The sequence below is a fragment of the Paroedura picta genome, chromosome 4, assembly GCF_049243985.1.
Source record: "Paroedura picta isolate Pp20150507F chromosome 4, Ppicta_v3.0, whole genome shotgun sequence".
Classification (NCBI taxonomy): Eukaryota; Metazoa; Chordata; class Lepidosauria; order Squamata; family Gekkonidae; genus Paroedura; species Paroedura picta.
This window is the reverse complement of record NC_135372.1, coordinates 88,573,652-88,601,622: the sequence shown is the minus strand read 5'-3', so window position 1 is coordinate 88,601,622 and position 27,971 is coordinate 88,573,652. Positions and strand designations below refer to the sequence as shown.

Below are 27,971 nucleotides of genomic sequence, written 5' to 3'. Positions count from 1 at the left end.
AGAAAAAAATCAGGATCCTCACAAGACAGAATTGAATGAATTCAGATTTATTTATAAACAAGTTAAGTTACTTTTTTCTATTAAAAACTTTTACACAAAGGACAATCCTGGAGAAGGGATAATTGGGTTGCACTCAGTTATAGCATTCCAAGGGTAATATTTAGACCAAAGACATTATGTACACTTCAAAAATATGTGCTTATTGCAGTGACAGTAGATTATACTCATTCTGTCACTTTCAATACTAAAAAATCAGCATAATCCCAGAAATCCTGGCAGAGTTCTGTCCCTCGCCTTCACTAAGGGTGGAATCCTCTGATAGAGGACTTTCAAGCAGGACAGGGAAACCTTCTGTTTGCATTTTAAATGCAGTAACACCAAACCAAAGAAGTGAGACAAAGAAGTGAGAAGTCAGAGGGGAAAACATTCATTTAACCAATGGTTATTGAAATGGCCTCTTGTTCAGATGCTTGCTAGCTTGCTCTTCCATCTGCATGGCAAGGGTTAGTTCTTCCATAGTATCTGAAGAAAAGGAGGCATGGAAAAGGTAAGTCAAATTTATTCATTTGCACCTCACCTTTCTCCCCATTGGGAACCCAAAGTGACTTATATTCTTCTCTTCCCTATCTTATATTTATATTGGGATATCTTATATTTATCTTATCTTATAATATCATATTTATAACAATTTTGTGAGGTAGGCTGGGATAAGTGTGTGTGACAGGCCCAAGCATCTATAGCTGAGTCTCCCATATCCTACTCCATCCCTCTAACCAAAGATACCTTCCTTGTTAAACCACCCCATTATTAAAGAATATTTAAACTCTTCTTGTTGTGGGCAATTGCAGCATAGCTTTAGTGTGTGGTCCAACAAGGAAGGTATCTGAAGAAGCAACTTTTATCCCCCTTGATCCATTCTTAGCACACAAAAATTGTTCATGGATAAATTGTGTTAAAACATCACTGACACTGGAAGATTAGGCAATGCACTGACGGGCTGGGACAAAAAGGCGATAAAACAATGTCTCCTCTAATATGTCAATAGATTGAGGTTGGTCTGAGGCAACAGCATGAAAGCTAATTTTTTTTAAAGCTGCCACTGGACTCAAACTTTGTTCCTCTTACATGTTACAGCTGTCTTAACAAAAAGGTTGTACCCCTTGAACACAATTTATGATAGCCCAAAGATGCTACATGAGCATATTACTGCTCCTACAGCCATGCCAGCATTTGCTACTCATTGCTAGCAAAACTATGTAACAGGAGTGGGTCAGTTACAAAGTATACCTAAGTTTACTTTGAAAAGGAAATCACACAGTTGGATTGTAGCTTCGAGTTTAATGGTTCGGTTCCAAGATTCTTCCTGCCCTCACAGTTCACTTCCCCTTCCTCACACTCCCTTACTTTAGCAAAAGGTCATCTGCTGCATCTTCTTTAGAATACATGCATTCTTTCCCGCCTTTCTGTTTAAACTATTTCATTCTGCTTCCCCAAACGACACAGTCCCGGTCCATCCTAGCCTCATCTTACCTTCTCCAAAGCCAACAATGCTTACTCAAAAATCCCTAATCTTTCCCCCTTGTGTGTCTAATGTAGAATGCAAGCCTTCTGAATAGCAACCACTCCACATTTATATTCTGGTGATGTGTTAGCAGCATAGCAGAAAAGGTGAAAGGCCAACTCCAACAGTACCAAGTACTTTCACTCTGAAGCACCCTTTGTGCAACATTAGTGAATGCAGTCCCCAGTGTACCTTTCAGTCTGAGGAAGCTTTGGGATCCTTCATGTATGAAGCACTGGGCTTGGTATACAAATGCTTCCAGGTCATATTCTGGTTGTTCCGCCATATCCAGGAGATAGTTACAGTTGTTCGTTTTCTGAATGCAGAAGTGAGGATAGTTAGGGAGTTGCGTTTGGGTTTGCAATGTAAAATGGGTCTTTCATGCCTGTTTGCTGAGTGGACATGTGCTGACATTTGTGGCAATTTCTTGTGGGACTCTACTAGATCTGTGATAGGAAAGCATTTCATACCTGTTTTCATAATTTATTCCAACTGCTCAGCAATACAGAGCATTTGGTAAACCCATTCAAAAAAGTAGGTTTGATGGATGGGCCCATCAAGACTTACCTCCCTGACTTCCTTCAATTCCTCTATTGCCTTCTCCTCTAGTTCACTGATTCTGGTGAGAGCCTCACGGAAACTAGATTCATCTTCAGAAAGCTGCTGTTCACAGAGGAAAGTGTTGTTAGTTCAGACAGTCTCACCAAGTTCTATGCCCATGGATTAATCCCAGCTAGATGTACACATACCTCATGAAGACAGTTTGATCCTTCTTTACTTTCTAACTCCTCACTTTCAGTTTCCATGAGATTTGCCTCTCCAGCCATTCCATTGCGAGGGAGCTCCTTCACTCTGAGAAAATGGAGGTTCATCACTTAGAAACCTGTCAATGAAGTACTCAGTAGCCTTGTTCTTACTAAAGAGAGGCGTACTTGAACAGCATCTACAACAGTCAAAAAGTTATCTGTGCATCCCTTCCTTAAGTCCTTCTATTTCTTCTCATCCCAAGCAGACCAACTACTAGTTTATAATAAACCCTGGAAACTGTGTTTTGAAAACTGAGGTGAGTAAGCAGAGCTGACCTTTTTATTAGTAGGCATGACTGAGAAAGAAGACAATAGGAGGGTCAGAGAAGATTCTCTACTAGAAACCATGGACTGATGATGTTATCCATACAGTCGTGTCCGACCCTCAGCTACTCTATAGGAAAGCTTTCTCCACGTGTCCCTGTCAATGACTGCTTCTTTTAGTTGGTTCATGGTCATCCCTGTATCGGCTTTGATCGTGTCAAGCTAGCAGATCCTTTGGCGACCACATTTCCTTTTGCTGCTGACAATGCCGAGCATTAATGGTTTTTCTAACAAGTTTGATCTCATGATGTGTCCAAAAAAAGTGGGCTTTAGCCATAATATCTTGCCTTCTAATGACATAGTTGGTTTGCTCCTCTCTAAAACTATCTTGTTTGGCTGTCCACTTTGGCTGTCCATGGTATTCGCAGCATTTGTCTCCAACACCATAATTTGAAAGCATCTATTCTCCTGTCTTCCTTCAGCGGCCAGCTTTCGCATCCATAGGTTGTTATGGGGAAGACAATGGCATTGACTAGCCAGCACTTTGTATTAAGGCTGATGTCCTTACTCTTCCATATTTGGTTCATGTCTAACATTGCATTCCGGCCCAGTGTTATTTGCCATTTGACTTCATGGCTGCATCCACCGCTTTGAGTGATCATAGAGCCAAGAAAGATGAAATCATCAATACATTCAATGTTCTCATTGTCAATTGTGACTTTGGTGCTACTGCCAGTAGTTGTCATGATCTTGGTCTTTTTGATATTTACGTATAGTCCCACCCCATCTTTTCACTATCTTCTTTTAATCTGTCAGGGCCTTCAGATCACGCTCTGATTCAGCAAGTAGTGTTGTATCATCTGCATAGCAGAGATTATTGATGTTATGACCTCCAATTTTGACTCCAATCGTAGATTCTTCCAGATTAAGCTTCTGCATAATTACCTCTGCATAAAGGTTAAAAATAAAGGACGATAAGATACGCCCTTGTCTCACTCCTTGGCTGACTTTGAACCAATCAGAATTGTTCATACTGTGGCCTCCTGGTTGGTGTACAATGAACTGATGAGGTGGGTTAAGTGGGACGACACTCCCAATTCATGTAAGGCATCCCATAGCTTCTTGTAATCAACACAGTCAAGCTTTAGAATAATCAATAAAACATAGATAGATGGCCTTTTGATATTCATGGTTTTTTTCAAGAATCCAGCACAAATTTGCAATGTGGTGCCGTGACTATGTAAAAAACTGGCCTGGACATCCGGTAGCTGAGTATCAATGGTTGATTTGAGACAGTTCTAGATGATCTTCAATAAGATTTTACTCGTGTGGGAGATCAGGGCTATAGTTCGATAGTTTGAGCAGATGCGAGCATCACCTTTCTTTAATAATGGGATAAAAACAGACCTTTTCCAATCTATTGGCCATGTGCCAGTTTCCCAGACTTTTTAGCAGATCCACTGGAACCTTAATGGAAGCCTTTATTTGAATGAAAGTCAGCTATGGAAATTAAAACCTCCTAATACTTCATCTGCTGCATGTTCACCATTATAGAGATTTGGAGTTCTATTCTGCTACAAGTAGATGGGGTGGGGCAAAAAGAAAAAACATAGCAGCCTATCCTGTAGGTAGATCAACACACTCACAGTATGCTACCAGAAAATTTGTTAACTGAGTATCTGGAATTTCTTCATCTAATTAAGCTCAGGATTTTAACACAGCTATAGACAACAGTTCATCATACAATTAAAACTATTTGAAGGACTATAAGGAATGAACAATTTATAAAATTGTAGAAATGACTTAATCTGGTTGCAGTCACTAGTACCCCAAGAACCATTGACTCTGCCAGGAAGTCAGTTTGTATTTCCTTCCCTTGCATGTTCCAGGCATTGATGCATTTACTCAGTGGTTTGGGAATGACACATGGCCATTCTGAGCACTGCTTCCACATGTGGCACCTGCTCCATGTTTCAGAAAAATAGGCAAGGCCTATGTTCCGTGGGGCCAGTGGCTTACGTCTTGAAGCAGCAGCTGCTAGAGAACGGGTAAGTGGTGGGCCTCCCTGAGCTACAGGCCTCATTCCAGGAATGGAAGTAAATGTGGTTTCCAGTTGATGGGTGATTGCAAATGGAGCTATGGAGCTATGGAGCAAGTACCACTGCATTAATGGCAAGAGGACAGTGCCAAGAAAGACCACTGAATTGGCTCAGAAGCAACAGCACTGTGATAATAGGGATTTTACAGTAGGAGGAATGGGCAGAGCAGCACATAGCCCACAGAAACAGATTCAGAGGCACATTCGCTACTGAGAAGAAACCAATTTTTTTTCTTTTGCTGGAGGCTGCTTTCACCCAGTGACTGCTCACCCATATTAGCTGAGGAACAGGGACAGGGTTTAAAGGCAGGTCTTCTTTTTTGAAAACTATATACCGTATTTGCCGGCGTATAAGACGACCCCCCAACATTTCCACTCAAAATATAGAGTTTGTTACATTACATTACAGTACTATGGGCCACTATGGGCAGCTATGTCTATCCCAAATACTGTAGTTTCTTTTTGCATCAAAGAGCTATACAAATGGAAGACTATAGCCACCAGTATGGCTCTTTCAATCTGCTTTCCTTATGACCAAGTTTCCCATTTATTCCAGTATTATAGGCTAAATGTATAAATCAAGACGTTACTTACCTGTCAGCATATCGCAAGGTATTTAAAGTGTATTCACAAGAAGTCATGCCTGGGGAGATCATGGCAATCTGTAAGCAACAACATTTTAAGATGCCTGAATTTCTATTATCAAATTCTCTGCTACTGTCATTATTTAATATCTGTTTTTCCAGGGAGTAAGGATATATTCCTACAGCGCCATCACACATACTACATCCATTCTCCCAGTAAGGAAATATTCTCTGCTTTCATAACAATTACTCAGAAATTAGGTTGCAATTAAATTAATGGATTTTCCCAACTAACCATTCCAAATTCAGCTTAAAATGATCAAGTGCTTCAAGGAGGGCGAGCCTACCATGGGCTGTGGCTCAGCAGTACAGATAAGCTTTACATGCTAAAGACCCAAGTTCAATTCTGGCATCTCCAGTTGAAAAACATGATTTCAGGTCGCAGTTAGGAAATGAAATTGCTGAAATTCAGCTAGACAGAAGTCTCAGTTGGTATTGCAGTTTCATATATTCATCTGCTTCCTGGAATTTTGCTCTAGGTTCAGACACATTAGTTTTGCGCAACAACAAACTTTAAACCAGCTGCTTGCAATAGGCAAGAACTAAGAGTAATACCCGGATCCAAATTTGCTTGCAAGTATATTTTTACTCTTTAACAGAACTAATTGATAAAGAATCTAAGGGATAACTCCAGATTCAAATTCCAAAATAATACATTAAACATCTGGCCTTACCATACAAGTCCTGGAATTAGATCCAATGAATGAGTCCCTCAGCACCTGGGTGAGTTTACTCTCCCGAAAAGGTGTATGTGGCTTATTCTGGCCTAAAGCACGGATACATTCCTACAAAAAGGAGGATGGACACACACACATCTTCAGACAGCATTCAGCTAGGTAAGGTTTTGATTCTAGACACCTAGAAGCAAATTCAGTTAAAAGAATTGGAACTGGCTTCCATTTAAACAAAGTTAAGCACTTAGGACATACTGCTGCACTGAAGGTACTACATACAAAAATATGCAAGATGAGAAATTTCTAGTTCTCATAATACAGCCCAGCAAGAGTCTACTGATCATTGTTAACCTTTAGAAGGTATTAACCATAAAAGTTACAATGGAAAAAATTGGTTTTATGTTTTCTCATCAGTGGTAGACAAAAAAGCCCAAGAGGCAATACTATTCGGTTAGATAAGGCTAGAATTTTAAACCAACTTTACAAAGCAAAATTAGAAGTCAATTCTAGAGAGGTATGTGTTAAGTGACACCACTATTAAATCATTCACTAATCAACCCAGACAGTCAGCCAGATGGTTTTTTAAAAACTTCTACTACAAACTCTACTGAATGTTTATTAAAATTTCTACTGAATGTTTATTAAAATTTCTACATCATTCACATTTTCAAGATTTCATAATTGATCCTGAGTAACTTTTAAAGAATCCAAATGAGATTCAAGAGGTGAGTAATCTTGAGTTCAGTTCTCTAAACAGGGGTGATAACAGATGGCAGCTGAGAAATTCTTGGCCCATCCAAGTTTTAATTTAAGGAGGTTCATAGCCTAAGAGTTATTTCAGCATATTTCTAAAATGCATATTTTAGAAATAAATTCAGCATATTTCTAAAATGCATATTTTAGAAATAAAAATTGTCCATAACTTGTATGTACTTGGAATTTTTATGTTCATATAAGTATACCGATCCTTCATATTTAAGGAAAGGCACAACACAGGAAATGTGATACAGTGGCAGGTCATATTGTGACAGCCAATCTGACAAACATACATGCAAGTCAGCTACAACCCTCTAGTTCTTGGCAAATTTTTGGTATGGTTTTTCATGCTATATGTTGCCAGCTTCTAACCACAGATCATCTCTGGCAGGGATCATCTTGTTCTTCAGTGGATACTTTATATGTAATAAAGCTGCCCAGAACACTTGTAATCTAAATGTAAGAATTTTTATTCATAGCCAATATGTGCTCCACTGCAACATAAAGCTGTTGGTTCCTGTATTCCACTGCTCTCCCTTACAGAGGTCTGTTCAGTCAGAGCCAAAAGCTTAGAGCCATTCAGTACAAGATAAGTATCACAGTCTATGTGTCATGTCCTGGGCTTGTGCCAATCAGTTCAAGGACAGACAGCCATTTTAACAAGTTACCATTTAAGTTGTACAAAAGACACTGCACTGTTTACTATTCTACATATGCAGTTCTAAGTGCCATGGAATGGTTTTATCTAAGTTTACTAAGCTGAGGAGACAACAGCACAGGCCAGCAGAATAGACCTGACTTTGCTGTTGCCAGATCCAGATGTCCCCCTTCCCCGTTATCAAGAAACAGTGCTACTTCCACCCTGTTCCATACCTTCAGCGCCAGCAGACTCTTGTTTATTTCTGCTGCTTCCATCCGTGTTTGACGATCAGCGCTGGATGTATCAGCACCCCTCTCATTTCCAGCTAAGTCCACCAAGGAGAACTTGCCATACAGTTTTCCACTTCTGCGCAGGATAATTTGAAAGCATGCATGGGAGCGTGAGGAACTGGAATTTGCAAATGTGTGTCCAGAGGTCCTACAAAACAGATAACAGAAGTGTTTGTTGAACTGTAAATATCAGAGTAGGGCTCTAGCCAGTTTTGTCCTTCAGTCTTTGTGCCAAAAAAATGCCAAAATAGATTGTGTAGCAAGTACCTCATTCCATTTCATAACTAACATTTCTATTCCTGTTTTTTTCTGTGGAAATTAGCAGAACAAAATACACAAGCCTCTCCGCAATACCAGCAATGCAACATTTCTGCAATATCCTTCCATCTCACTTTGTGCTGCTGCACTCCCCCCTCCCCCGGGAGATACCCTTTTTTCCCCATCACTGCTTTATAGCATCAAACATTTTATAGGTTCTTACAAAGAAATTCTCAAATGATCTGCATGAATTTCACTATTCATGCGGGGAAGGATTTCAGAGTTAGACAAACTACTTCCCACAATTTAACACCCCCCCTCAAAAATAGAATTCTGCACAATTGTATACACATACCTGACAAAAAGTGTGTTAGGCATTACTAATTAAGCCTCAATTTAAGCCAGTCTCACATCCAAAAATGTATGCATTCATACTCCTACACTTTACTCAAAATGAAAACATGTAGAACCTTCTCTGTACTTTGTTGCCCCAGTGCAGATTTCACTATTCGCATGTGAGAGGAGCAGGATTTCATAACTGAATATATAAAATCAGAGTCCAGGAGCACCTTTAAGACCAACAAAGATTTAATCAAGGTGTGAGCTTTCGAGTGCAAGCACCCTTCGTCAGACTATGATCTTCTTGATTAAATCTTTGTAGGTCTTAAAGGTGCTACTGGACTCTGATTTTATTGTGCTACTTCAGACCAACGCGGCTACTCATTTGAATCTATGAATATATAAATAAACAGTTACCCAGAATTTTAGATTTTCCCCCTCAAAACTAAAGAAAGAGTTGGTTTTTATACCCTGCTTTTTACTATACAAAGGAGTGCCAAAGCGGGTCACAGTAGCCTACCCTTCCTCGTCCAATGACACCCCATGAGGTAGATGGAGCTGAGAGAGCTCTGAGAGATCTGTGACTGGCCCAAGCCCAGCAGGCTTCATGCAGAAGAGTGGGGGATCAAGCCTGGTTCTCCAGATTAGAGGCTGCTGCTCTTAACCACTACACCAAGCTGGCTCTATCAAGATTGCAGGTAAGGTCTACATCTCCTTAGATTCTCTAATGATATGGAATCTGATATTTTGACATTATTCCCTGCTCTGCCTCCACAATATATTTGTTTAAAAGTGATAAATTACAAGCTTAAGCAACAGCAGGAAGAGCAACCGACCTGCAGGCACTGCCCATCTCAATCATTCGAATTACATCTTCAGCACAGCTCACTTGTATTTCTTGCAGTCCAACCACCTGGACCTGTTGTTTGCCATCCTCCAGTACTCGCAGCTTTGCTTTTTTGTTTAGAAGGTCAAACAACTGGATTTGGAAAGAGAGTGGACACCCAATTGTCAAAAGGTTGGTGCTAGAACAGAAGCTTTTTCTCATTTACTGTGAATCTTCCTGTGCTCCTGGGGTGGGGAGTCTCTACTTCTGGTAAGAAGTTCCTCTCTGGAGGCAGCAGGATCACTGAACTTTGTGATTCCTGGAGGGGAGGGGCTTTTCTCCCAGGCCCCAGTCTGATCCTGGGAGAGAATCCTTCTCCTAAACCCCTCTCTCAAAAAGTACAATGCCTCTCCCAAAAGATACCAAATATGAAAAAATCGATCTCAAACAAAGCATCGCCCCCTGCCCAAGGCAACAAACCACAAAAAGAACAAGTTGAAGAATTCTAAAATAGGTCCCACCAGGTTAGGCAAGAACCAAAAAGGAAGAAAGGCTGTTTTTAAATACCCTCTACCCAAAGGAGTCCCAAAGTAACTTACAAACACCTTTCTTTTCCTCTCCTCACAACAGACACCCTCTGTGAGGTAGGTGGGGTTAAGAGACCTCTAACAGAACAGCTCTAAGAGAACTGTGACAAGGTCACCCAACTGACTGCATGTGAGGATTCAAACCTGGTTCTCCAGAATGCAATCCACTGCTCTTTAATCACTACACCACACATGGAAGCCCCATATAGGGACCTAGCAGCATACCTACTCTGGCTTATCAGCCATCTGAGAGAGAATTCAACTTAGAGTGGGAAGAGACTGCCCCATCCCAGGAACACCAAATAGAGTCACAGTAAGTGATTAAATTTTCCATTCTCCAGTGGTCCAGGGTGGGGCAATCTCTACTTTTGGGACATGAAGAAGCAGTATGTCCCAGGGAGGGAAAGAATCTGGCCTCAAAGGGTATACTGTGGGACCCTTCTTCCAAAGATGGCCTCAACCAAGGCCTTCTTGTCAATCCTGTAATGGCTGGTGAATGAGTGGACTGACTTCCAAGGAACAGCCCTACAAACTACCTCTTAAGGAAGGGAAAGACTGGTAAATTGCAGAGGTTTGCCACCCCTCTGAGGGAACAGGCTGTACCTTCCAAAGGTCAATCCAGATTCCTGGATTTATATTCCAGAAAAATGCAGCCTCTGGTCCATTAGCTAATGGTAGAAGTGGAGACCTTACAACCTACATAAGATTTCCTAAAGGAAATTAACATAGTCACCAGCAGCCGAACCCAACACCAGCCAACTAGTGCCCAGAAGCAGAACCCAGTGCCACATTGTGGCAAATGCCAGATTGACAGGGCTGCAGCACAGAATCACAAACTCAGGCAGTAGGACCAGCCCAGGACTGCGATTCTATGCTATTACCCTGTTGAATTGGCATTTGTCACATTGGGGCACTGGGTTCTGCTTCTGAGCACAAGTAGATTTATGGATTGCACTGGTTCTGCTATCCCTAGAGTAGTGCCCACTCCCTCTCAATTTCTACTCCAGAGACTCTCTGATGGGAACTGGCTCCTGTTGGTTTGGCATTGCCACAGTGGCACTGATTCTACTGGGCAATAGAGAGTCAGTGTAGGGTAGTGGTTAAGAGCAAAGGCCTCTAATCTGGACAACCAGATTTGTTTCTTCGCTCTTCCACATGTAGCCATCTGGCTGACCGTGGGCAAGTTCACAATTCTCTTAGGGCTGTTCTCGCACAATAGTTCTGTTAAGCTCTCTCAGCCCCACCAAACTCACAGGATGTCTGCTGCAGGGCAGGGCAGGGTGCTTGTAAAACACTTTAGGACTTCTCTGAGTAGTGAAATATGGGGTATAAAAAGCCAACTCTTCATTATTGCACTGATCCGGCTGCTGGGCTAGCCTTGCAAAAATGCCCCCCATGACCTTCACTGCAGAAAGTTTCTGGGCCATTCAGTTGGGTTTGTATTGCCTTACTATTTTTTACTCATAGGAATCATGGAGGATGGGAGCATCTTTTTGGGTGTCCATAGAATTGGATCTCTGGTCCAAACTTTTTGAAACATGGGTAGTTCTTTTGAGGAGTGGCTCCAGCAGCTACATGGCAGATTTGGTTACCTCTACCCACCCATCAGGGCACTGAATAGAGAGACTGGCTAGATTTCTCATAGACTTCAATGGCTCCATAGATTATAATGGAGCTGAATTGATATGGGTAACCTGAATCTTGCCAGACTGGAATCCCTATATTAATAATGGAATTCGGGAGATTTGGTATATACTGAATTGATTTGGGCCGACTCAACCTGAATAAAAAAATGAACTGACTATTTTGTTTCTGTACATCCCTACACAAGACTGGAGAATGGTGTCTTCAGAAAAGAGAAGAAGGCTCACTGCAGGCCAGTCTATCTGTCCTCTGCCCCACGGAAGATATTGAATCAGATTTTAAAGGGGTCAATCTGCAAACATTTGAAAGACTATTTGATTATCTGCGGACTCTGGGGAAGTCAGTGCCATGACACTGGTGGTACAAGATGCACTGCAAAGAGATCAGGATCCAAAGCAGCATATACAGGCAGAAAGTCATACTGACATCGCATAATTCACTTATACCAACAAAAATTCCTTACTACCAATATATTGTTTAAAGACTCTGAACACGAAAATGGGTGAAATAGGTTGGTCTCACCTTTCCATTATATATTTCAAAGAATGTCACGTAGACTTCCAAGCCTTGAGCCTTGTACCGTGGCTGGTTCTGAAGCAGGAAAACATCCTGTGCTGGTAGAGAAAAGAAAAGTTACTAGAGAAGTTTTTAAAAATAGTGTTACTTGCCTTGACGTCCTTCCCCAAAGTGCTTCCACAAGTTGTGATGCACCTTTCTAAGTCACCTTTTTGAAGTATTTACTTGTAGACACTAGCAATTGTAGTGCCACTGCAGAAGAACCACCTGGGAATGGTGCTATCAAGGAACTTTATCTAAGCTCAGAGCATACTGGCAGCTAGGTTCCATCCAAGTGGCTGCAGGATCAATTCCCTTCCTATTAATGGAAAGTTAGGTGCAAGCACAACAGCCTGATTTACTATGCCTGCCAGGTGATACCCATGCTAGAAGGCTGCACCTAAGTAGGATATAATGAGAAAGAGGACATAGTAGCATGTGGACTTTGTTGGCGACCTGGAGCTACTGGAAACTGTTGCTGCTGTAAGAAGCCCCCAGCATTGAAAGGGATGTGAAGAACCTTCTTTATGTATACTGTGGTTTGTTTTCTGTGAATGAAGTATATTTGTATCACCATAATACCTTGCCTCATTTGCTTCCGTTGGCCAACCAAATCCATTGAAAGAACCCTTGCCTCAGGCTAGAAGACAGTCCCTGGCACACCAGCAGTTAAAACAAAATACTTATACAGCAAATAGTTTAACTCGGAAGGCATAGCATGCCTGACCTAAACATCTGTATATTCCAATAACTTTCCTGCTGTTATTAATAAGGTTCTAATGAAAACAATACATACATGCAAAAGCATATATTCCTTTGGAAGCATTCTGTGATTTCCCAGAGAAGTTTCCTCCCATAGTCTGAAAAGAGAACATGTATTAGAAAACAGCCTTGGAAACTGCAATGGAATTTCATTATCTTTGCCTCTGATTGCTCAGTTTTGCAGTTATGGAAGGTATTGTTTTAACAGTAGTATTACGTTAGTGCAAGATGCAATGTTATCCCACAGCCATCATTCGAAGATTCATTAGTAGACAGACTTTGAATATGCACTTAAACTGGGTGGCATAGTACATCACTTTGCAAATGTCAGGCATAGTTCAAAAGTCCAATATTCTAAAACAGATTCCAAGGCAATGCTTAATACAGCACTACCAACTTACAGGGATGGCAGACAGTTAGGAAAGTCAGAGTCTCTACAGTGTAGTAGATTTGAGTAACCAACTGGGGACAATTCTGCTCCATGCAAAATAAAGCTAAAATTTAAAATTACTCTATTGATGAAAAGCTATCTGCATCTTAAAAGACAAAAATCTCCAGACAAGCCTGCAGAAACAGTTTACACCTTGGCTTAATCAATCTGTTACATAATCTAGGTAAATCAGAGAAAAAGCCACTCACGTGTGTTTTCCCACTGCCAGTCTGACCATATGCAAAGCATGTAGCCTTTCCTCCCTCAAAGATGGTCTGTACCAGTGGCCTAGCAGTGAACCTGGTGAAGCATAATTAATATAATTTAATGGATTAGCTTATATATTGCATCGCTGCACAAGTGCCTTTATGAAATCGAAGTTCCCATATAGCCCAGCTATAAGAAATATTCAGCTAAAAAAGCCACTTGTAATAAATACATTTTAAAAGAAATTATATACCAATATAACTTGACTAGGGCTACATAAAGATTAGGGGTGTAACAATTGTATAACCACAAAGGCCTTATGGATTTAACATGGCACGTCAATAGACAAGCAAAAGCCATCGTTATACATACAGTGCTTAAGGCCTCATGATTGCAGTTCCAGTGGGAAAGAGCCATCTCCACAGATTATGTTTCACTTTGAAAACTGCCTTGGACAGGTCCCCTAGGGCCTAGAGCAGTGGTTCTCAACCTGGGGGTTGGGACCCCTTTGGGGGTCGAACGACCCTTTCATAGGGGGGTCACAGCAGGGCGAGCGCTTGACTGGGGGAGGGGCGCCACCACTGTTGCTGCTCCTCCTGCAGGCGCCAGGCAGGGCTCGACTGCTAGCCTCTCCAGCAGCACCTCCAACACAGCGCAGTCTCCCACCAGGCGCTCCAGATGGCAGCGCGGCTCAGCAATACAAGAAGCAGAAACTGAACTGAGAAATCCCAGAAAAAAACCAATTTATATACAATCATGATCTTCACACATTGTAAGGTGACCAGATTTTAATATTGGTAAAGCGGGACACCATTGACCATGGGGGTTCTTGATTAAAAATTTAGTCTATATGGAGCAACAAAAAGTTTCATAGAATGCATAGAATGCAAAAATAGTATTGTAACATATATATTTTTACATTTCAACATAAGTACAATTTACCAGGTACACCCAGATGTCCCTCCAAAAGTAGTACAATCTGGTCACCTTATCATTGGGGGATGCCCTGAATTAAGGAGGTCTAAATCTTTTCTTTGTGATGTATAAATCAGTTAATATTACTATCTATAGGAGGGGCCCAGCTTATTCACAACATCTTTCATTTGCCCTTTGAAGCTAAAGGGTAGTGTGTCTAATTCTCAGCCATGCAAACCCTGTAGATACTTACCATTGGTCAGTTACACTATTGGTCAGTTTCGGTTTAATTTCTGTGAAAGGACACTTGCATAATTTTATGGTTGGGGGTCACCACAACATGAGGAACTATATTAAAGGGTCACAGCATTAGGAAGGTTGAGAACCACTGCCCTAGAGAGAGGCACAGAAAGTTTCTAAAATAAACAAACTACCTTAATCCACTAAGGAAGGGACTGGACACAGTGGTTATAAAACCTGCACACCCATTTACAAATCTATTTCTGTATTTTGCAGGCCACAACTATAAATACAAAACAAATATACTGTGTAATGGACAAAATTAGCAGATATGCTTACAATAAAAATTTACAGACAAAAACTGGCTTTCATTTTTTTTCAAAAAGGAAAGTTATTGTTTGTAGAGGAATTCTCAAAAGAACCAGAAAAGAATTGTAGAGTTTTGACCTGAAATGGATCTTTTTCAGTTCACAATAGTCTGTGGGTCAATGGAACTTCAAACATACACCTTCAAATGTGGTGCAATAAATTTCTTGTGGTTCAATAGAATCACAATAAAAGATCACACCTTCAATTGTGGTGTGTTTAACATCACCACAACTCAATCTGCTATATGCAAGTGGCTCTGAGCAATCATTAAAGTTGACTTTGAGGGTGTAAATATCCTTTGAGGATGTGAGTATTATTATTATTATTATTATTATTATTATTATTATTATTAATTAGATTTGTTACTCGCCTCTCCTCAGAGGCTTGAGGAGAGTTACAGCATATAAAACCATACAATAAAATCCCTAAAAACAAGAATATCCATGGAAGATCCATTCTATTGTGAATTCAAAAACATCCATTTAGGATCCATTTCAAACCACACTCCCAAATTTTTGGAATTTCCTAACCTGGAGTTGACAATTCTATCACCTTCCCACCGAATAGCCGACCTAACTATCTGCCCCATTAAGCTTTCCTTCTCCCCCCTCTCATACTCTGTTCCTCACCACCAATCTCTCCTGCCAGCACAGTTCCCTTCCCACTCCTCATCCCTCTGCTGCCTCCTTCCATAATAGCAATGAGTTGGTTTGTTTCTAGCTTTTTCTTTTCTTTTTTTTTTTACAACTCTCAGGGCTTTTCCCAAATTTGTAGAAAAATTCTCCCTATCTATACATGACTCCATGTTTAGATTTTTTTTAACTGTAATCTCAGACCAGTGATCAGAATTAGATACATTAATAGACCTAAAGCCTGAAGTACAAAGGTATTTGCTTCCAATACAAGAGTCTCCCAAAGACGGTTAACACACACTAATTATACTATGTGCAAAATGTAGGAGCAGAGTCTCCCAGATGGAACGTGCTAATCTGCAGCAGGATAGAAGGAAGCTCACAGGCAGTTTCAGTTAATAGTATCACAGCTGTCATGGCAGAGTTACCACAGGGCAGTTTAACCCAATCTGTCCATACATTTCTCATTTGCTTCTGCAAATCCTATACAAGGTTCTAGCTTCCTTGCAAAAAAAGGTAGCTGAACATTAATTACTGAAAGACAAAAGCAGCAAGCATACAGAATGTAAACTTTGGCCTAATTTAATCAAACAACACCATAGTTAAGGAAGCTCAGAAATAATTTGTTGAGACATTTGAATTGATAAATATAGCTTGTATTCAAATCAGAATCAAACCATTATTTGGAGTGGGTGGGCAATAAATCTTTGATCTGAACTGAGTGTAAATGCAGAATTAAGCCTATCTGGCTTCATGGGTAAATTAGAATTCTAGATTTCAACTGATGATTTAAATAGACAACCTCAACTGCATCATAACTAAAAACATTCCAGTTGGAGCTCCATATACTTGGTGCCACATATCTAATGTTTTTAACCTTGGTTAGTAACCTCTGATCAGTGCCTGCCTGCTCTGTATGCACCTGCCAGCCATGAGAAGCACCATTGACACCTAAATGATGTACACATGCAAGCCAATATGAGAAATAAAAACTTTTAAAACTGAGGAACCTGGTACACATTAGCTTTTTGGCAGCAAATTATACACAAACAGGCCCTTAGTGGCTTACATTTGCACATGGTCACTACTCTGCACTGTTCACCGCCACTAGGAGGAAAGAGATGCATTACCGATAAACCATTTCATTGGAAGCCGTTTCATCAAATGAGAAGTCAAATCGAAAAGCTTGGTTTTCAAGATATTTCGTCAGATCCACCTTCACTTTTGGTTCATGCACCAGGATGGTGTTTCTGTTAGCTACGGTGATTATATCACATTCCTTCTTTCCAAGTTCTGTTTATGAGAAAACAAAGTAGTTGTCACCATGAAATCAGGTCCTGTGAATTCTGCAAACAATGCAAATCATAGTGGCAACCAAAGAATCAAAATACAATTATGGATACCAAAACTGGGCAAGTAGGCAGAGAATTAAGAAAAAAAATCAATATAGTAGTGAACGGTGTGACAAGCTCTGGAGAGAAGACTCCAAGTAAGAGGAAACTGACAGAGCCCCAGGGCAGGGCATTTATCTTACTGTTTGGATCTTTTCTGATGTTTTATGGGCATTTTACTGTGGGGTAGCATCTATTGTTATCCGCCATGTTACCCGCAATTACAGGAGTGGTGGGATATAAATTAAATTATAAATAAAATAAGTCATCTTACCTTGTTTATTCAAGGGCCGTTTTCTCACACAGACACAGATTCTATGTTCTTCAATCTTTCAAAACATTAATAGATACAGTAAGATCAGAAGTTCAAGGATCCATATCCTGTAGCCTAGTGCATATGATTAAGCCTTTTTCTTTAGCAAAAAAACACAAAGGTGTAACAGTATTTCTTATCACAGTGCAAGACAGCAGGAAAATTTTATCTACATCCTTCTTGAAGTGAGGCCTGCAGGCCTCTTCTAGTATATCATTGTCCAGAATGTACCTCAACATCCCTGTATTTACCCCAGAATGGACGAAACATTACAAGTGCCCACAACTTGGCCGACAGAGCCCACCCCACGTCAGAGGCACAAAAGCACCAGCCCTAGATAATACCATGGGAACAGACAAGCCAGAGAGTCATGTGAAGATGTCAGGCACCCAGGGGTGAGCATGGGATGGTGGTAGTGTGGACACTTGCTGCTGTCCCAGCCACCAGAGAGAAATGAAGGAGGCATGGCTCTTTCTGATGAGGCCACGGCATCTTGTTATCAGAGAAAAGGACAGAAACACCCCATAAGGGAGGCGAAAAGGACTTCCTCGCTCAGAAAACACCCTCTCTCACACGGAAAAGCCCTCTCTCACACGGGAAAAGCCCTCTCTCACACGGAATTTGGAAGGGGAAGCTCCAGGCATACGTAGCTCCAGAACTGCCTCCATAAAAAGGACTGGTGCATTTGAGAAGCTGATAGGTTAAGAGGTCTCAGCCTGAAAGAGGACAGCAGTGACACACCTGAGTGACTAAATGCTGTTTCATTCTCCCCACAATGAAGCTCCTTTTCTTCCAAGGAGACAACATTAGAGCAGTGGTCCCCAACCGGCGGGCCGCGGCCCGGTGTCGGGCCACGAAGGCCATGGCGCCGGGCCGCGGCTCCCTCTCCCCGCCCCCCCGCAGTAAAAAACTTGCCAGGCCGCAAGCTTGCGGCCTGGGAAGCTTCTTACTGCGGGACGGAGGGGAGAGGGAATCAGGGCCGGGCTGCGCATCATGCATGCGCGGCCCGTGCGGGCGTGGCTCGATGCGCGGGCGTGGCCCGATGCGTGGGCGCGGCCCGCGGGTGAGGCCCGATACGTGGGCGCGGCCCGATGCGCAGGCGCAGCCGGTCCGTGCGGGCGCGGCCCGAAGCCCTGCTGGTCCCCAGCCTCAGAAAGGTTGGGGATCACTGCATTAGAGGATGCTGCAGGAGCAGAGGGAAGCTCTACTCCAGCCTTTCTCAAACTTTTTACCATTGAGAAATCCCTGAAGTATTCTTCAGGCTTCAAAAAACTCCAGAAGCGACGTGATCGTGTAGAACATGGATAGGAAGCAGAGCTGTATACATGCCCACCCAGGAACCCTTTCCTACCCCCCAGATCCATCATTGATCATTAAGGGGGGAGATCAACATGACCATATATGGTCAAATTTCAACATATTTTTGAAAAATATAAAAATGAATTAATTTTGATCCTCAAACAAGTTAGCATAAATAATTTAAATAACAATATTTTTAATTGCACTAATACTGTCAATACACCAGCATCTTTTCAAAGCGATGTATTTTGTGTACAAACTTTGCGCTTTTTCTTTTGGGATACACAATAAATTATGAACTGACTTAAACAAAGTAGAACACTTAAGAGTCCAAGTGTTAATTTTCCTCCCTAGTAGTTTACCTAGTTACGGATATTGGTAGAAGTTTCTACTCTCTATATACATAGCTGGAAAATCCTCTAAAAATGGCATATAACTGAAGACATTTGAAATACTATAACATATAGTTAGTTCCAAAGATTACTTAAGGAATCAAGAATTACTTACAGGATCATTAATTGATATTGGCCGGCAGTCAATAGTAGCTCTATATTCCTTGACCATCCGAGCAAATTCCCAGTTTGGACAAGTACTGTCAAATTCCTGTAAACCATGATAGTAATTATACTTGTTACTGTAAGAACTGTTAGTGTCAACCATTTTGTTTTACAGTATGCAGCACCACTAATGAGCAAATCATGTATTAGGAGCAAGGATGTTTTAGGGGGGAAAAGAAAAAAAACAAAGTATTCCACTATGCATTTATTCCACTGTTATTAAAGCTCTGGCATCAGGGTCAAATTCATGTATTTTTAGAACTTCAACTTTGTGTCATGACGATGCTCCATTAGTATAGAATACTAAACTATGAAGTCGCATTTAGACTGGGGAGAAATGGGCAAGCTCCTAGTGCCTGCCCAGTTTGTCTTCAGCTTGCTAAAAAGCTCATCTTCTTGATTATGTTAATCAGGCAGATTAGGACCATCTCAGACAACTGACTATAGCCTGGGTCTAGCAAAAGGGTCTTTCCATAAACGGAGACACAGAACTGGAATTCAAAATTATTTTATAAGAAATGCATCTAACCAAGTATAAGATGACTGGGCGTACAAGACGACCCCCAACATTTCCACTCAAAATATAGAGTTTATTATGTACCCGCCCCGCCCCTGCATCTCCCTATGATCAGCATTAGTGCGCAAGTGCGCATGTGTGAGCTCTGCATAGACAAGGGGCGGGCCGGAGCATCGCTGCTTCCCGCCGACCAGAACAGGCCGGTCATGCCGAAAAGGCTGGCACCCCTGTCTTGCTGCTGATACCCGCCGCAGCCGTGCTGGATACCACGCGATACTGGATGGTATGTAGAATGAGGTGGGCTGGCATCAGGAGGCCACTATGGGCACCGGGCGAACATTGGGAGGCCACTATGGGCAGCTATGTCTATCCCAACTGAAGTGCACCTGGCGTATAGGACGACCCCCCCCCCCACTTGGAGGCATGTTTTTCAGGGGGGGAAAGTCTTATACGCCAGCAAAATAAAATAATTGCAAGAAGATAAAATTGTTAGCACAAAGTAGATTGGAGCCATGTTTCTGCAAGGTAAATGAGTTTACATAAACAGATTCTAGATTTCCTTTGTCCCAGCAGCCTCTAGTGCTCCACAAGCTACAACTGAGGGAACCCTTAAGAACAATATGAGATTTGGGGGGAACAGTAAGAAAGTCAAGTCAATTTCAACTTTTACTCACATACTTGCATGATTGGGACATGTTCCATTCATACAGCAAAAACTAATGCAGGAGTGTAGTGAGCAGGGAGAAATTTGATCAGTTCCCCTTCTTGTATCTCCCTGCCACATTTTATGGGAAGTCCTCCCAGCCCTCCGCAGTGTCTTTGGAGTGTACAATAGAAAGATTAAATGTACTTCTGTGAGCTTTCTACTTTTGCAGAAGCTTAGAATCAATCTTTTGAATATACCTTATTTTATTTAAATGACAAAGAGAACATAAATACACACCTTTTGCATGCTGCCTGAGATACTTACATCGTCTGGGGACTGCTCAGAACATTCTGCAGAAAGTGTTCACTAAAGAAGGCACTAGTGCCTCATCCTGAAGCAATACATTACCTGTGCTCGTTTGTTTCTTATTTCAGAAAACTGTGCTCTTTTTTCTTCCCGCTTGCTTTTCATTTTTTCCATCTCTTTCACAATGTTAGATTTCCTCCGAGCTAGGGAATGCAACAGTGTGCTATTACTAGTACAGAAATGCCACAGACTGCATATATAGATAGCTCTTCTAACCACAAGTCTACCAGGAAAGCAGGTCTGGCTATTTAGATAATTCCAAGGAGATGGATATTCTGAAGTCACCTATTCCAAGCTGGAAGCCATGCACAACTAGTAAGTGTGCAAGAGTCGGCTACTTGGCAGTGAGCAAAAGCATCCTCTACATACACTCTTGGAGTCTGCTTCATATGCTCTAGAGACAACCTTAATACTCAAGCCTGGTTGCAGTGCTGAACCCAACTTGACTTAAGCTTTAATCAACCTCTTTCATTGTTCACCAGAAATATGAATATGACTGTTATAGGAAGCTCTGTCACACTATACAGTTCCTCCAAGCTGGCAGAATTCCACATTACAAATCCATGATTGAATCATTTGATTACTGTTTTCACAGGTTAACATAGTGTATATATGTAGCATGAGAGACTATAACTATTAAAGAAACAGGAAATGCATCATTGGATCTAAAAAAGCCTAAAATAAAGCTGGCAATGAGTCTTCTACCTTGACTTGAAGAAGAAACAATCCTGAGTGACTGTGGTGGTTCTTCTAAGATTTCATTACCATTTTGGTGGACACTGGAATAACTGGATCTAGAGCTACGAGATCGCACAACTGTTGGAACAGGAACCCAGCAGTTAAAATCAGTACCAAGACAACAAAAGGAAAAGTTGGATGGTCTGCAGTGCATAAGTCAGAAAAGAGAAGCATCAGCCCATGAAGGTCCTTTTATTATTACACTGACCTAAAAGAAGCAAGTAAATGGTTTATTTTAAAGGCAAGTCCAGACCAGAAACATAAAAACAGTTAAGTTGATTGAATTGGGTAGAAAGACTGCCTCATCTACAGCCATTCCTGTAGAAAAGTTATCCATCAAGAAATCTAGAAGTAAGCACTATTACTTCAGCAGCCTGATACTGTGACAGGTGTAACTGAAAAGAATATTCACTGCAGCAATTACGGAACTAGGGAATGGCCCTCCATTTTGCAGTCATTATTGCAGCTGCACAAGCATTCAAGGTGTCCCACTGCAAGTAGTGGAAGCATGGAACTGAATTGTTGGAAACTGCATTTACAGAAGCATCAGTCACTTATGCTAAGGATCTATCTGCCTTTTGAAAATGAAAACTTACAAGGCACGGCAATGCTGACAAATACAAAATCCTGCTTCTTCCGATCCTTTAGAGCAGTGGTCCCCAACCTTTTTATCACCGGGGACCGGTTAACGCTTGACAATTTTACTGAGGCCGGGGGGAGGGTAGTCTTTTGCTGAGGGACATCGCTGCCTGAGCCCCTGCTCCACTTGCTTTCCCGCCGGCGACCCTGACTTCCCACTGGTGCCCACTGGGGGGCACTGCCAACAGCAGCTGCACAGTGCCAGGGGGAGCCCCAGCAATGGCAGCTGCCGGAGAGCACCAAAGGTGAGCCGGCGGCAGAGTGGCAGGACAGCCCCCGAGGCATCCACGGACTGGGGACCACCGACTTAGAGAATACAGGTTCAGTGTCATGCTTTAATGAACAACTCACCTGGAAGAGCAGAACGGCTTCGTGTTGTTACTGAAGCAGAGGATTCTACTTCCATTTCATTTCCCAAAGGGTTGTTCTGTGATTCTGCTATCACAGACATCTTACTAGGCTGGAGTCGCAATACTAAGGAAACAATGCAGGAAAACGCCAACAGACACTTAGTGTACAACAAAGTTTACTTGAAAACCTGCATATTGTTTTTAGTCTGTAAAGCAGTATATAGGTCATGATTAAAACCTGTGTCAGCAAACAACTGAATAAGAGACAAAACTAAGGATTAATGTAGCAAAATCCAATCAAACTATAAAGTAAAGGTATCCCCTGTGCAAGCACCGAGTCATGTCTGACCCTTGGGATGATGCCCTCTAGTGTTTTCATGGCAGACTCAATATGGGGTGGTTTGCCAGTGCCTTCCCCAGTCATTACCGTTTACCCCCCAGCAAGCTGGGTACTCATTTTACCGACCTCGGAAGGATGGAAGGCTGAGAACCTTGAGCCGGCTGCCGGGATTGAACTCCCAGCCTCATGGGCAGACAGTTTCAGACAGCATGTTGCTGCCTTACCACTCTGCGCCACAAGAAGCTCTTAATCAAACTATAAATCATACCAAAATACAAGATAATATAATTTAAATCCACAAGATACATCAAATAGCCCCATTAAACGAGGAGGGCTATGAAGATGGTGAGGGTTTGAAGAATACCCTCATACCAAGTCATATGAAGAAAGGCTGAGGGAGCTTACAGTCACAGAAGAAACAGCTACAGTAGTTGAAGTAGTTTTTACCTTCTCTTGGAGCAGGAATCTTTGAGACTGTTGCCCTGCGAGTTTGTCTCTGAGATGTTAAAAAAAAAGGTCTAATTAGGTAAACAGTAGTAACAATACAGATCACATTTTGGCCAGATGGGGACCAAAGTGTTTATAAGCTATTTAAGAGCCATTCGTCCTGTCAGTGGCTATCTACATAGTAAGACCATTTCTATAATGTGGACAAAAGTAAAAATTCACTGGATTCCAAAGGCAGTCAAGAATTCTTTTGTACTGTTATATCAATCCATTACTGTATTAAGAATGTACTAGTAAACTATAAACATATTAGTACAGTGACTGAATTTACTGATAATTATACAAAGAGACTACACAAAGTATTGTACTGTTAAAGGATTCCGTTTGTTGGCAGCTAGCTCAATTGGACTGATTTGCTATATAGCAGTGGTCCCCAACCCCCGGTCCGGGGACCAGGACCGGACCGTGGATCAGTTGGTACCAAGCCGTGGCTCCTCTTCTTCCTCCTCCATAGTCCTGGCCCCAACCTTGTGGGATGAGCTCCTGGGAGAGCTTAGCGCCCTAATGGAGCTGTCACAGAGTTCTTCCGCCAGGTCTTTGGTTGAGGTCAGGGCAAGTATGATCTAGGGCCTCTGCCTGAGTCAACCGGTACATCAGGTTACTCCCCATTAACCCCCAAGGTGAAATGCACACAGTTGAGCGGGAAGAGAAGGGGGATAATACCACAGCAGAGATGTGTTGAAGCTAATGGTTTTATTGTTTTATGGTTAAGAGGACTTTTAATGTGAGGTTTTATGACTGTTATCTGCCAGGAACAGAATGGTGAGTTATAAATAAAGAAATAGATAAATAAGTGAGTGGAGTAGAGTAAGTGTCCCCCTCTCACCATTGGCATTTAATGTGTAAAGAGGGTTCTTACAGCAAGTTGGAACAAAACAAAACATACAGAATTGAAGTCATAGAGAAAATGCAGATGTCACTTACTTGGAAAAGACTACTAGAAATACTAGAATTTGTACTACAAGGTTCAGCAGAGTTAACAGAAGCCACTATGTATTAATATACAGATACAGGATAGGACTAATGTGCAAATCCTAAATGGGAGAATATCAAACACATCGGGATAAAATTAATCAGTTGTTGGTCATCCTTAGATAATGACAAAATGGAACAAAAGTCGCATTAGGAGTCTTATGAATGGGTACAGTTAAACTAGTTACAATGAACATTTTGCCAGTGTGTTTTTGAATAGTGTCAAAAATATGACAGAAAAGTCTGACACAGTTGTCTACTGTAATCTGATATAAAAGTTACAAGAATAAAAACAAGTATTTTAACAGCAACAATGTTCTTCCAAGAAGTGCAATCCTATACATCCTTGTTTTTAAGCTACTTACCATGTATTTCAGAATGAATATTTTAAAGATTTATCTAAGAAAAGATTTTTAAGTGCTGGTGACAACTTAAACCATATGTTAACACCAATATATTCAAAAGCTCAGAGCTTTATATTCAGGCAATCATGGAACAAGTTTGTTTGAAGTTATTAAAAATCACACATTAAATGTGAAAACTTCTTTAAAAATCCCATAGGTTTGGGATTTATGCTGCATCAGCAAGAACCAAAGGAATAATGGAGTTACATACCTGTGTGGTTACATTATCTCGTACAGGAAGGCTCTCGTTCACATCAGTAGTAAACAGCTCTGGATTTATTGCTACCACATCATCAAGATCAATCTGCAAAGGACAAAAATCAGAATGGAATGTCTTATGCATACTTAAGTATCAACTTCAAATAGATGTGATAAATCCGCCCAAGCTTATAGTTTCTTTGGTATGCTTAAAGGATGAATATGAAAGATCCTTGATACTGAAGGCTGGCTACTTATTCCAGCCAAGTCCCACACAGTTCCATGGTCATTCTTCACAAGCAAAGCTGATTTGCCATAAGCAATTTGCAATGCCATTCTAAACAGAGTTGCACCATTCTAAATCTATTGAGGTCAATGGCTTAGAAGGATGTAACTCTGTATAGGATGGCACTGTTAATCTCTAGAAGCTAATCTTAATACATCCAAATCACTCCCTGATTTCTATCGTAACAGATCCCCAAGCAGTTACTACTTACTGGAATGAATGTAAGCAGAAAAATAGTCCAAAGGAAAGAGTATTCAGCATCTAATCAGAATTAATTTGTCTATGCACTTTTCTTCCTCTTAGTTTTGTGCAGAGACAGTAAGCAAGTGATGTCTCTTTAATCTACTTCCTTGACCTTACGGTGACATCATAATCCTATTGCTAGTGCTGCAACATCAGTTACACTGACAGACCACCTTTGTATCCAGAAAATATATCTTATTTTTAAACAGGTCCTGTTTTCATTATGTAGGCTGTGCCATGTGATATTGTAATAAATAATTCTGAACCCATTTTGCTTAACCAACAAGTGACTATTATAATACACAGCCTAATCCCAGTCAGATTAACTCAAAAGTAAAGAAAACCGAACCCTGTAGAGAAGGTTAGGACTGCAGCTAAATTATCCAGCTTTCTATATCAGAAAACCATACAATGATTTTAGAGCCCATTTCACCACTGAGCCACATGCAGGCAGCTGGATGATCTTGGGCTAACCACAGTCTAACGGAACTCATACAGCAGTTTCTCTCAGCCTCACCTACAATACAGGGTATCTCTTGTGGGGAGAGGAAGAGAAGGTGATTGCAAGCTGCTTTGAGATTTCTTCAGGTAGTGAAAAGCAGGGTATAAAAACCAACTCTTCTTCAAAAAGTAATTGGATCATAGAGGACCACTCATCAGTTTCCAGTGAAACTAGGCGATCACATGTCTCCTGATTGCAAGGAAGCTTGTGAACACCACTACATTAGTTAGACCCAAGTTTTTAATTCTCACCTCTTTCCCTTTGATACTGTCACTTTCTGTCCACTCTACGCACACAGTCATTTTTTCCAGACTCACAAGCTTGATGGCAGCATTCTGGATGGCACCTGATTTTTTTTAAAAAACTGTATTTAATTTAAACATTTCAAAAAAGTTCCAACTCAAGACCACCTAATCTAAAACATCTGCAGAATGAGATGAAAATCTTGCTACAGGCATCTAATCTGCTTTCCACCTCCCACTCCAACTGCGAAATACCATAGTACAAGTAAGTGCAAGTTTTAAAATGGCAATTTTTAATTTCAGAGAAAGCAAAAATACCACCACTTCTAAATCATGATAAAATGAAACATTTTAAAAGCTAAACAGTTGTAATGGTTGTAAGCAACAGTATAGAGGTTTACAACAGTTTTTAAGCTGCAATTTTAAGTTCAGAGAAAAATTTAGCAGCCTTTGACCGACTGGAGGCAGAGAGAGCTCTTCCAACACAGCTTTTGAGCAGTATGCTTGGGATATCAAGCAGAATTTTCTCTGTCATACCCACAGTATTGCAAAACATTTGATATAATATGACCCAGTTGATAAGTGTAGCAGAACGCTATGGTGGCATGGACTGTACTGCTGCAGAACTGGGGTGGGGGAAGGCGTGGGAAGAATGGCTTTTCATACTTTTCCCCATGTAAACATGGCGATGTAAACCTTATTTGTCAGCTTCCCACACAAGTGGGGAGAATTGTTTTGCAAAACCTGATACATCAAGTCATAACATGTTTTCCATCCTGTAATATTCAGCCTGATCGTTCAGCCTGAAAATCACAAGGTGGACCACGTAAGTTCATAGCTTAGTAGCACCCCACATGCTGGACATACTGCCAGCCAGTCAGAGTGGACGGCAGTGGGCTAGATTCGAGTCTAGCTAGATGGACCAAGCGTCTCCTTTAGTATACTGTAGGGCAGGGGTAGTCAAACTGCGGCCCTCCAGATGTCCATGGACTACAATTCCCAGGGGCCCCTGCCAGCGAATGCTGGCAGGGGCTCCTGAGAATTGTAGTCCATGGACATCTGGAGGGCCGCAGTTTGACTACCCCTGCTGTAGGGAAAACAATAACTCAGAACTGCAGCCGTTGAAGACACAGCTTTTAGTAAGCAGCAGAGACCATTCTTCCGTGTCGTCAGAATGCCGGTATTGTCTCCTCTGGTTGCAGCCGCTTTGCGTGGGCTCCGGCAGGCAGACTTGGCCATGGTCTTCCGCGTCACCGGGGGGGGGGGCGGGGGGGGAGGACAGCCTGCCTTGGAAGCTCGTTCGCTTCCCTTCAGCCGTGGGCCTGACGCCCGGGCATTTCCCCCAGCGACACTCAAGCACCCTGAAGGAAGGGGCAGCCTATGCTCATCCAGGCTGCCTTCGCTGCGAAGCGCTGGGATTGCGTGGCCCGCGGGGCGCAAGTGACGGGGCAGAATGGCGGCCTCGGCACAGCACAGGTGAGCCTCGTCAACCACGCGGCAGGACCAGACAAGCCCGTCCCGGCAGATCGTCCCGGCTCCCGAGCCCTTGCTTACCGTTGCTACGCTGAATATTAATCATCGCCCCTGGCTGAAGGGCACGATAAACACTCGGGGGGTCCATCCTGCCCGGGAAGGCCCGGCGCGCGAGCCACACCTCCCGCACCAACAGCCAGGAGCGGAAAGAAGCAGCGACTCAACCGCCGCCGTTTTGAACGGGCCGCCCCGCAAGGCCTGCCGGGAAGGTACGTCTCCCCGTGACTTGCCCTCGCAGAACTACCCCTACCAGCATCCCGCGCGGCTCGTTCCACCCCTTGGCCCAGAGAACTACATCTCCCAAACTGCCGCGCAACACAAAACTCGCAAACTTTATGTTTGGTGCAGAGCCCGTTGGCTCTATGAAACTATGCTTCCTCACGATCTTATTTGTAGACAAAACAGGAGTCTTTCGGGAGGGTTATAAAGTT

The 27,971-nt window shown here is 42.0% G+C and overlaps 1 protein-coding gene across 5 annotated transcripts; it reads right to left on the bottom strand.

The window, feature by feature from the left end:
• Positions 1–31: 31 nt before the first annotated feature.
• Positions 32–27,720, bottom strand: KIF2C (kinesin family member 2C). Of its 5 annotated transcripts, none has more exons than XM_077333984.1 (21): positions 27,562–27,720; positions 26,017–26,111; positions 24,748–24,840; positions 23,101–23,149; positions 22,315–22,437; positions 21,292–21,402; positions 20,629–20,729; positions 19,008–19,103; positions 17,163–17,217; positions 16,628–16,790; positions 13,344–13,434; positions 12,739–12,802; positions 11,910–12,001; positions 9,167–9,309; positions 7,677–7,881; positions 6,048–6,158; positions 5,324–5,391; positions 2,311–2,413; positions 2,129–2,224; positions 1,754–1,877; positions 32–522 (listed from the first exon to the last, which is right to left on the bottom strand). In XM_077333984.1, the coding sequence occupies exons 1-21, from the start codon at positions 27,626–27,628 to the stop codon at positions 443–445; spliced, it is 2,130 nt and encodes a 709-aa protein (XP_077190099.1). In that variant the 5' UTR covers positions 27,629–27,720; the 3' UTR covers positions 32–442. The 5 variants fall into 5 exon arrangements, with proteins under 5 accessions (XP_077190099.1, XP_077190100.1, XP_077190101.1 ...); XM_077333985.1 differs by having other exon boundaries at positions 2,129–2,221; XM_077333986.1 differs by lacking the exon at positions 1,754–1,877.
• Positions 27,721–27,971: the final 251 nt, after the last annotated feature.

Excerpts from the sequence above, each read along its gene's own strand:
- KIF2C (XM_077333984.1), bottom strand. The coding sequence starts at position 27,628 with ATGGACCCCCCGAGTGTTTATCGTGCCCTTCAGCCAGGGGCGATGATT. Across the intron at positions 5,392-6,047 it reads CTAATTCCAGGACTTGTATG|ATTGCCATGATCTCCCCAGG; the intron begins GTAAGGCCAGAT and ends TGTTGCTTACAG. Across the intron at positions 2,225-2,310 it reads GATCAAACTGTCTTCATGAG|CAGCTTTCTGAAGATGAATC; the intron begins GTATGTGTACAT and ends CTCTGTGAACAG.